Source organism: Protopterus annectens, chromosome 5.part0 (genome assembly GCF_019279795.1).
Source record: "Protopterus annectens isolate FY-2018-M chromosome 5.part0, PAN1.0, whole genome shotgun sequence".
Classification (NCBI taxonomy): domain Eukaryota; kingdom Metazoa; phylum Chordata; order Ceratodontiformes; family Protopteridae; genus Protopterus; species Protopterus annectens.
Window position 1 is genome coordinate 1423244333 of NC_056735.1, and position 11946 is coordinate 1423256278.

At 35.2% G+C, this 11946-nt stretch overlaps 1 protein-coding gene across 1 annotated transcript in view; it reads right to left on the reverse strand.

Annotated features, from left to right (window-relative positions):
- The window catches only part of TM9SF2 (transmembrane 9 superfamily member 2), a 1342976-nt gene that overhangs the window by 781809 nt on the left and 549221 nt on the right, over positions 1–11946 (reverse strand). The window contains exon 12 of the mRNA XM_044071229.1: positions 11636–11693. Within this exon, the coding sequence (XP_043927164.1) occupies positions 11636–11693 (58 nt within the window). The remainder of the gene's footprint in view (positions 1–11635; positions 11694–11946) is intronic.

The following is an 11946-nucleotide window of genomic DNA, read 5'->3' on the forward strand; positions in this document are numbered from 1 at the left end:
AAAACCTTTCTAACAACTTTTCTTTTCTTGCAGACTGGTGAGGGAATGTCTGTGGATCTGGGACTCTCTACCAATAAAAGTGACTGACAAGTGGTTATGTGCGAGTGTCTTCTTATACTCTTCCCCATATTAAAAGGTAAACTTGAGGCAATTATGACAGGAAACTTAACTACCCTGGAACTTGTTTTAAATTTCATATAAAAATTCTAAAAGAAAGTGTTCCTTTCTCACAAAAAAAAAAAAAAAAAAAAAAATATATATATATATATATATATATATATATATACACACACATATATATATATATATATATATATATGTATATATATATATATATATATATATATATATATATATATATATGTATATATATATATGTATATATATATATGTATATATATATGTATATATATATATATATATATATATATATATATATACATATATATATATACATATATATATATACATATATATATATATATATATATATATATATATTTTTTTTTTTTTTTTTTTTTGATTCTCAGAAAATGGAAGATAGACCCCAAAAGGAAACTGGTCTACCCAGCTTTGATGGAATGCTAGCAGACTGCTCAACTCATGAAACCACACCAGAGCTGATGCTTCATCATTAAAGTTCTGAGATTTTGGTGCCCAAACCATGGTTTTAAAGTTTAATGTGGTATTTAAGGTACATGGTAGGTGCCCTAAAGCTTTGGAAGCTGTCCATTATCCAGCCCTTTGCAAGATACAGCCAATACAGCTTAGCCTACTGCAACAATGATCTAAAGAAAAAAGGACAGTTGTGTAAATTGCATTTATATCACTAGACATTTCAATTTCTCACTGCTGCAGTAACCTTTTGGCTACATGGGTTGTATCCTGCTAAGGGAAAGATGACCAGCAAGCTTCCAAAGCTTTATGGCACCTACCACGTACCTTTAGAGCTTGAGGAGAGCAGTACACACTCTTAAGACTGTGATTAGGGCACCAACATCTCAGAACTGCCCAGAATGCAACAGTCAAGCTTCACAAACCTCTGGCTCCCTTCCATACCTTCACTCTGTTGATTGGTTTGCCCCTTGGAAGGAAATCAGCAGTATGAGTGAAGACAACTTAAGGACTTTCTTGCCCATAAGGAGAGAAGTGTATACTCATCCTTAACCTCTAAAAAATATAAACAGTAACAAATAACTACATCCTAACAGCTGCTAAATACAGAAGTAGGGGGGTGGTGGTTGGGCGTAGCTACTGCAGCAGTGAGGAATTCAAACATCTATTGTTATAGTAAATGCAACTACACAACTGTTTGTCGTCATTTTCATTGCTGCTGTACACTTCTGGCTACATGCTTTGATTAACAAAACCTAGCTAACCTAGCAGGAGGAAGGAAAAGGATCCAGGAGCCCCTGGAAACTGGTCCTTGCAAAGCCAATCCTGGACCTGGAAATGGATTTCAGTTTGTAATTGTTAAAGTATGTACAGAAGACCAACTTGCTGCCTGTAGAATGCTTCTGGAGTCTACCCTTTGCACTAGGTCATCGCAGATGGCAAGGATCTAGTAGAATGTGCTTTTATACTGCATGGAACTGATCTACCATGGTGGGTATAACAAAAGATGATAGCTAAGGAAAGCCACCTTGAAATAGTTTTGAACTGTCAAACTGTCCCTTCTTTGCAGTATCATAAGATTAAAGAACTGATCAGCTTTTCTAAAGGACTTGGTTATATCAGGATAGTACCTGAGCTGTCTATGCAGATCCAGAGTATGTAGAACCCTTTCTCACTTGTTCCAAGGATCTGTATAGAATACAGGAAGATTGATGGACTGATTCAAAGTAAACTCTGAAACAAATCTGGGCATAAATGAGGGATTTGTTCTTAAGACCTTACCTATGTTTAGGACCACATTGGGTTCACCCACCATAACAATTTGCAACTCGGATGTCCTTCTTGCAGAGATCAGAGCAATAAGGAGCACAATCTTCCATGTGATGAACCAAAAGTTGACCTATCATCTGAAATGCTAAAAGAACTTTAGGAGATGGTCAGTATGGGGTTTACTGTCCTTGTGGTTTCTATGAGAATTCAATGGCACAACTCTTGTTGAACTATTTGGAACTCCCACTCAACTATGGATATCTAAAACCAGGTGGAGAGATGGCACTGAAAGTCAACCTTGGGGGTACTAGGGAAGGGATATGAGGAGTGTGCAATCATTTTGCAGATCTCTACATATCTGCTCCATCCTGTTGCACCTGAATTATGAAAAGATTGCTTTCCTTTGAACTGCTTTTCCCTAACAAAAATCCTTTGATGGATTTATTTTCCTATGAAAAGGTTTCTTCTTAGTAATAAAACTTTCTGTGGCTCAGAAGTGAAGTTAGGCAGTAAAAACATTTTGAAGGATGATCTTGCTTTGCTTGTCTTTTAAACTTACTACATCTTCACAAGCTGCAGACACAAGAATTCTTCATTTACAAGAGCATCCAGGCAGGGGTGCATCCCAGAAGTGCACATCAAATAAAATCATACAAAATGCTCATCCAACTCCAGAAAATGTAAGCTTAAGCCCCCCCCCCCCCACCAATAAAAGAAAAAAAAATCTGTCAAAAAAGCATTCTGGAAAAAAGGAAGATACACTTACCAACACATGAAATAATATGCCATGCATATAAATAGGAGCCATAATAAATATACAAACATTAAAAAACAATGAATTTTAGCACAATTCACCAAGCATTTTTTAAGCAGTGTTCATCATAAGTCTTGACCTTGCGTCTTTATTACAAGACTCTGTTTAGAGTCAAGCTAGCCTACTATACCTGAAATGCCTGCACCATCATAAGTACACTTTGGTGTAAGCACTCCCAGCTGGTCTACAGTTGCATGCAGTTTTTCTGTTGTGTATGTTCTGTGACATACACAATTTCTGTAGACTTTCTTGACTCCGCAGCAAAATGGAGCTTTGATAAGAAACCATGCCAGCCAGACAGTTTAAAAGCTTTAACTCCTAATGGGCTAGAATGTTCACTTTACCACATTTATCTAACCACCACAAATCCTTACCCAATGGAAATGAGGCTGAAGTAACAGCTTTTCCACTCTGGGAAGAGTAATTAACAGTTTTAGCATTACATTTTTAGGAATCATGTAACTCCAAATAATCTAACAGTTAAATAACTTTTTCACTATTTTTTTAACTGGACATCAAGAAACCACAGACTGAATAAACATGGAGCACAGTCAATCTTTAACTCCTAAACAGTATTGCATTACTCTCATGAAAACCACTCTACTGCCAACCTTCCACTGACTCCTACTGCCAGATTTTTTAAATTCTTTCTGACAAACTGTCCTAACATCTCTCACTTCTGTGAACAAGCTATTCATCAAAAGTTTGTGCCACTCTTCACTTAACCCGTTTACATTACTGCAGCCAACATACTAGACAGTACACAAAGTAAGCTGCATGACTGTGTTCAAAGACAATGGAAAGAAACAAAAAACACTGCCAAAAGGGATAAAAAAGCAAAACAAAAAAACAAGCAAACTGCAAACACTAAGTGCTTTCATTCTTTTAATAGTAAGCAACGCTCTCGCAGCAAGTGATTGAACATGTTCTTGCAATTAAAAATGTGAGTGAAGCATTAGCTAATCATGCTATTAACTATGTAGATTTCAGAAAACATACTTTTTTGTTACTGATAGTGTCAACAATGTTAGGAACAATGGGAATTTGAAAGTTAATAGAGTTCCCTGGTTGCTAACGTGTAGCGCACTTGTTAACTTGATAAAAATAAATGATAGACAATATAAATAGGACAAGTGCACGGGTGAGGTGTATCTGAGTTAAACCCTTCTGGTAATTCCAAATAAATCCAAATGAAACGAAGTGGTAAAACGAACAATTTATTGTAGGAACAAAAGGATAAGCGCTTTCACTGAACGTAGCTTCATCAGATCCAAGACAATTATTGCAGAGACACATGCTTTAAATAGTTGGTTAAATATGCTAATTAGAATTAATAAACAATTATTCAATTAACTATTTTTAAAAACTATTTTTAAAAGTAAAAATAATAATAAAAATGATAGTAATAAATGTATACACATATATATTTCATTACACTTGTATATCAAATAAAATAACTTGATTACATTTGTATATCAAATAAAATGACTTAAAAACTAGTATGCTATGAATGAATACTTCACAAACATATATATAGCCGCAGAAAAGGAATATGTACTTGTCAAAATATTATACGTGTGTATATATTAAGCTAAAATGGCTAGAATGATAAAATATGAGATGTATGGTTGTGTTGTATATAAATAAAATTACATATGAAAATATTATGAATTTATGTCCATGTCCATAAAATATATATATGTATATATGATGAATATATAAATATATAGATATATAGAATGTGTGAATAAATAGATATGAATGTAGATGTAAATATGCATATGAATATAAATATGAATATAAATATAAATAGATATAAATATAAATATGAATGTAAATATAAATATGTATGTCATGTATATATGACTGATAAACATGTGAATGAACTATGTGTATGTCTATATGTAATTAGAGTTTAAAATTTGATTTAATTTAATATTAATATTAAAATTTGATATGTCTGCATTTCCTTAAATAGGGCTTGATGGATGCCCTTTCATTTAAGCCATGGCCTTTATCTGCTTTAAGTATGATTCATGGTGTCCCCTCCTCTTTTGCTCACAGTGATTTTTTCTAAGACCCTAAAGGTGAATGAATGTTGCGAATTAGTTTGTGTAACATGCTTTGCTAGTGCATTTTGCATATTGCCCTTCCTAATACTATAACAGTGTTCTCTTATTCTATCACGTAGGAGCCTGTTGGCCTTGCCTACATAAAAGCAAGAACATATTTTACACATGGCTAAATATACCACATTTGCAGTCATACAATTGGCATCAACTTGAGTATATCAGGATGTATAAAAATTATGTTCGAATCTATCAGTGAGCAAAAATTACAGTGTCCACAAGGTTTAGTAAAATATTGGTTTGTGGAGACTGTATTTCCTGTTGGATAACATAATAATCTCTTAAGATTCTTTTTATTTCTATACATGAAGGAAGGATTAATACCTACTATTGTTATTAACTTATCAGCCTGTAAAATATTCCAATTTTTATGTATAATAGTTCTAATCTGCGTGTTGTCTGTTGTGAACAAAGTCGAAAATTTAATAGTTCCTATGGATGTGTTGGTTTCATTTCTAATTTCAACAGGATGGGGTCCAAAATATGGTGTACCTTTGGTTGAGCGTAAATTGTATACAGAATTGACATGTTCAGCTATCTCTTTGGGCTTATAGCCTCTATCTAAAAGTTTGTGTTTCAAATCATTTAGATCTCTTTGAAAACCTACTTCATTAGGATTAAGTCTAGACATTCTCAGTGCTTGTCCTTTCATTATGTTGGTGAAGACATGCCTCGGGTGCATACTAGTTCTAAACAGCAACATATTGCGATAACAGGGTTTTCTAAAAATTCCTGTATTGAACATGCCACATGGTAATTTCTCTATAAATAAATCTAAAAACTCAATTTTCTCTTTGGAATAGTTCATAGTAAACTTTAAACATGGTGTTAATTCATTCATAATCCCAGAAAAACTTATCAAATCATCAACAGTGCCATTCCATAAAATAAACAAATAGTCTACAAAACGTCTGCAGAATATTACATGTGTTCTAAATAAAGGTTCATTAAACAGCAATAGTTCTTCCCAATGTGCCAAAAACATATTGGCGTAGCTATTGGCACATGGAGTGCCCATAGCTACGCCGTCTAATTGTTGATAAACATTATCGCCAAACATGAAGATATTATTTTCTAGCACTAATTCAAGGAAATGTACTAGAAGATCAATCAGAACATTAGTATAAGTGCTGTGTTTCTTAAGATTGGAAGTAATAAAGCTTAAACCAAGTTCATTCGGAATGACTGTGAATAAAGACTGTACGTCATAAGTGACTAGAATTAAGTGCTCTATCGAATTTTGTTGATTTAAAGTATTGTAAAAAACATTAAAAACGGTTTAGAATCTTGTAAAACAAAAACATTATTGTTCAATGTGCACCTTAGAAGTTTCTCTATGAAAACTGAGATGTGTTCTGTGACCCATCCTTTTCCAGAGACTATTGGTCTCATTGGGGGTCTAGTTGGATTTTTGTGTATTTTAGGGAGTCTGTGTATGATCGGAACAACCGGTGTTTTGATAAATAAGTATTCAAACTGGTCTTTATCAATGAGTTGACCCTTATAAATATCTAACAGAATGCTATGTACATAACTACACATTTTATAGGCTATTTTAAAATTAATAGGTGCATAAAAAGTGTCTTGTAGCATAGTGATCATTTCTGTTTCATAGTGTTTGGTATCCATTACAACTATTCCTGAGCCTTTGTCCGCTGGTCTTATTACAATGTTGAGGTCATTTCTCAAGTTATAAAGACTTCTTCTCTCATAAGACAAATTGTCATATTTCCTATATCCAGAATTGACCCTTTGATTTTCGTAATAATATTTGTATAATTCATCTTCAGTAGTTTTCATATATGCCTCCAGCAATGGATGATTTGCCGGGATGAACTCACTAAGATTTTTAAAAGTAAATGAATTGGTAGAACTGGGAGTATTATTAGAAATGTTAGTATTATTAGTATTACTATATATATATTTAAGCATGACATTCCTGCAAAATACTTTGAGGTCTATAACAGTATCAGTTATTGTGCTCTCACTATGAGGAATAAAGTTCAGGCCCTTAGTTAGCAATCTAGTATCATCATCGGACAATGAAATACTAGATATGTTGTAAATTAGTTGTTTTGATTTGTCCACATTTTCTTTAAAGTTGTATTGTGTAGTGATTCTCCAGACAATTTTCTTTTTTGCCTTCCTCGACTGGCTGAGCGTGTCCTGCTCATGCTCTTCTCCTGTCGTATTGCTAAAGGGAATGACAGATTGATGTCTGCCCCTTTGTTATTCTCTCTTACTTTTGGTCTGACAGTGGGTTCAGCATCATTCATAAGAATTATTTTGTTTTTAAGTACATTAACAGTAGGATAAAGGTTAGTATCATTGTCCATACTGCTATGTGTAAGATGTATAACATCTAGAGAATCATTGCATACATTTGTCCCATCAGCAATTGGTATGGGCTCGGCAACAGAGCCTGTATTAGTGGATATAGTGTTGGATTCATTTTCTTGAATATTGTTTATCAGAGGTTCTCTTATAGTGTTAGATATTGGCAGACAAGGCGAAATTTCAAGGTTCATTTTAGCTCTATCAGTTCTTTGAGAACCTAGAGGCTCTTTTGTAATAGTTCTGTTTTGCCCATTATTGTTGTTAGGTACTCGATTTGAATTACATCTCTCCCATACGAAAACCTGGCCTGTTTTAAAGTCATTTAGGTCACGTGAAACCTTGCTTTGTTTCTGTTGAAATAGCTTGCGCTCGTAAGCCGAAACACAGTCTAGAATATTGTCAAATAACCTATGCACTACATTATCTGCAAAGTCGCTAAATAATTCCTGCTGTAAACTATTGATTTTAGCAGTTAAGACATCCTCTTCGGGCTTAAAAAAGTCTATTAAAAGCTGTAAATACTTACGGCTTGTGTCTATGTTAATGTGCTGCCATAAAGCAAGAAGTTCAGGGTAGTCCTCTCCTTGACTCGGCATCGAAAAGACCCTTAATCCACGTGGGATGATAGAGTTATCTAAGCAAAACTGGAAATGCTGCCACTGCATCTGTAGTCGCTTTAATTTATAAAAGTTCTTAATTCCGCTTAACAGTTGGTTGACTTTCTGGAAATCAATTGTAGATCCATGTACACCGTGTGTTGGTTGTTCCCCATCAAGCGACCATGAAGTGGTTAGCGTACCATTCAAATGGTGTTGAAACCTTGCTTCAATAGCTTCCTTGCCCCGGTGTTCACTTCTGGGCACGTACGCTAATTCAATGTCATCCATAGTATGCCAATCAGATGCTCGGTTAACTCACTCCTTGTACTCGCGCAACCAGAATGAATGATAAAAAAGAAATTTGAAAGTTAATAGAGTTCCCTGGTTGCTAATGTGCACTTGTTAACTTGATAAAAATAAATGATAGGCAATATAAATAGGACAAGTGCACGGGTGAGGTGTATCTGAGTTAAACCCTTCTGGTAATTCCAAGTAAATCCAAATGAAATGAAGTGGTAAAACGAACAATTTATTGTAGGAACAAAAGGATAAGCGCTTTCACTGAACGTAGCTTCATCATATATATATCATCATATATATTTTATGGACATGGACATAAATTCATAATATTTTCATAATAATATTCATAATATTTTCATATGTATTTTTATTTATATACAACACAACCATACATCTCATATTTTATCATTCTAGCCATTTTAGCTTAATACATACACACTTATATTTTGACAAGTACATATTCCTTTTCTGCTGCTATATATATGTTTGTGAAATATTCATTCATAGCATACTAGTTTTTAAGTCATTTTATTTGATATACAAGTGTAGTCAAGTTATTTTATTTAATATACAAGTGTAATGAAATATATGTGTATACATTTATTACTATCATTTTTATTATTATTTTTACTTTTAAAAATAGTTTTTAAAAATAGTTAATTGAATAATTGTTTATTAATTCTAATTAGCCTATTTAACATCAACTATTTAAAGCATGCGTCTCTGCAATAATTGTCTGGGATCTGATGAAGCTACGTTCAGTGAAAGCACTTATCCTTTTGTTCCTACAATAAATTGTTCGTTTTACCACTTTGTTTCATTTGGATTTACTTGGAATTACCAGAAGGGTTTAACTCAAAGATACACCTCACCCGTGCACTTGTCCTATTTATATTGTCTATCATTAATGTTAGGAACAATGTTTGCTAGGGTGATTTGAATAATTCATTATAAAGCAAAGAAATGGCAGATTTTACCTGAAGCCGGTAAGACACCTGGTCTCAATGTGATAATTAACAAAGTATATTTTGACAGCAAGGAGTATTTGATATGATTACAGATTGGTACTTTTTATCATTATTGTTGTATTAGATATTTTGATATATGCAAAGTTATTTTTTAGACTGAAATCAATTATGGATGCTAGCAAGTACAATCATGGGCTTTTGAGTAACAGTATTTAACTGTCTTTTTTATGGGTTGACATATTCTGACAAAGTTCCATTCTTTGCTGTTAAAGAAACGAAAGTAACAATATATTTACTTGCAGTTCACTTGCTTTTTTCTTTGACATTGTTCTTCATACTCATTAGAATATATTAAGGCTTTCTTTTCTAAGGTCCAAAGTAAAATGAGAAATACAACTATCTGCCAGCAATTCAAATCCAGTCTTACTGGATACCACTATAGGAATACTGTTTGCAACCGGGATTGATCTTCCTCTACATAGAGGATTATGGTCAGGTCTCTAGTCATAACCAGAGTATTACGTGCTCTAGACATGGATGCCAAGAAATTAAAAAGTGACAAGTGGAGTAACCTCAAGGTTCAGTCCTGGTACCGCTCTTGTTTGGCATCTACTTCTCTGAAGTACACGACAACACTAAGGGACTCTGGCTAACAAAGTTCACAGATGACTGCAAACTGGGAGCCATTATTGAATCCCCAAATGATGTAGATAGTCTACAAAAGGGCCTTACAGAAACAGATGCTTGGTGCCAGAGCCATGGGCTCAAGCTCAATGCCAAGAAATGTATAGTTATCCCCTTTGGGGAAAAAAACATGTACCCGTGAATTACCACATAGGTGGCAGTACACTAAACACCGAAAGTGGAACAAGGGACTTAGTGACACAGGTGGACAGTGATCTCACCTTCGATAACCACACATCACCACAACAGTCAGGAAATACTTCTGTGTGGCACACCATCACTAAGGGCTTTTTTATCCAGAAAAAAGGAGGTCATTGTCCTACTGTACTCATCCCTCATTAGACCCATTACAGAATACAATGCCCCGTTTGGCATGTACCTCTCAAGAATCTGCAACAACTGGAAAGGCCGCAGAAATACCTCACTAAAAGAATCATAGGCCTAAAGCAGATGCCCTATGCTGACGGCCTTAAAAAAACTACAGCTATACTTGGTCGCATATCGTCTACTCAGAGGCGATCTCTGCTTAACATACAAGGCCATGTCAAACCCAGAGCTATTGGACATGCTACACTTAAAGAAATCCCAATCCCCAAGAGCCACATGCTCCAGGGATCTAAACCTTGTCATCACAATAAACAAAACATGCTGCAGGGATAGGTTCCTGACCCAGAGACTCCCCAGACTCTGGAATACACTGCCCATACATGTCAAGCAGAGCGCCTCTTTGGCCCTCTTCAAAAGGAACCTTGATGATTGGATGGGAGAAAGGAAATTCACCCAGGGGATCACGTCAGTCGCCCTGCTAGACAGGGGTCCAGGGAAGTAAATAGTGTGGGAAGAAATAGCCAGGGAATTGTTATGGCTAGGCTTGTGCAGGCCCTAGGGCCGATAGCCTAGTACCAACCTATGAACCTATAACAGAGAACCTCAAGAGACGAGTCTTTGCATCCACGTCAACATATAATCGAGGGGTTACAACTGATCTAATCATAACTCTCTGCAATGCAATGAGCTTTATATGCTCCCTGTACTCCTAGTTACAGAAAACAAAGAGCCTGGTGTACATCTGAAAAAATGCAGGCACAAGATCAGTTTTGGTCTTTAAAGGAACTCAACAGCAGTTAACTGAGCTTATGGCTATGAATAAAGACAGAAAAGGTGAGTAAAATCCAAATGTTACAATTCATTGGTATATTGTTCCTCCTCAAGTAATACTATTGTGTGGTGAGCTGATAGAAGCTGCTAGTATTCTGGCAAGCACATTAAGTATGCTAATAAAATTTATAAAATATTAAAGGAGAATGCTGTATTGCAGACTTTAGCTGCAATTATGGCCCTGGGTAGATGTAGTGAAAAAGTTATTTTATCCAGTACCTTGCTGCAGACATAAATGCTACAGGTCTACTTTTGCATCCTGATGATGGCCTTACAAATCACACAGTCCTGCTTCCCATACGGACTTCCACAACATAAGAATTGTTACAGCATATATTGGGGGGGGGGGGGTTGTACACACTGCACTCCTAAACATGAAGTGCTGCGACTACATACCCCCAGTCTCTAAATGTACTGCCTCTGCATTCAAACTTAGAAAATAGAATACATTTACCACTTCTTTGAGTAGCTGAAACAGGGGTAGCATAAGACGTTTGCTGGTCCTACAAGACTGTCTACTGGGGGGGGGGGCAGTTACTGAAATACTTCACTTTTGTCTACCCCACATGCCCAAGCGAGCACGCGCGCGCACACACACGCGTTTGATGTGCACTTAGGTTTCTGTGTACTTCTAATTTGATATGTAGGATTAATTTCTTGTAATAAACAAATAGTCACCAAGGAATACGACTTATGTGAAACCTCAAAGACAACAGCATAACACTCTATGCCTGCAAAAAAGTCTTCAGCAAATTAACATACCCAGGACAAAGGAATGCTGTCATCAAAACATTCGTTTTCCATTTTTCACCACCAAAAGCTGTAAGACACAAAGCAAAAAAGAAAACATCTAAAATATTTCATGACAGGGGATTTTAAACTCATTTATCAATGTCAAACATTTTAATAGGTTATTGTAAACATTATGTTTTCTGTACTTTTCTAAATGTGACTTTGTAACTACTGTTCTCTCATTTCTTTTTATTATATATTTTTTTCTTTTATATTTGTACAATATAAACTTTTGAAGGTTACTGTGGAGCTTTTCTTCTCGGGCCCCTGCTGAAAATGGA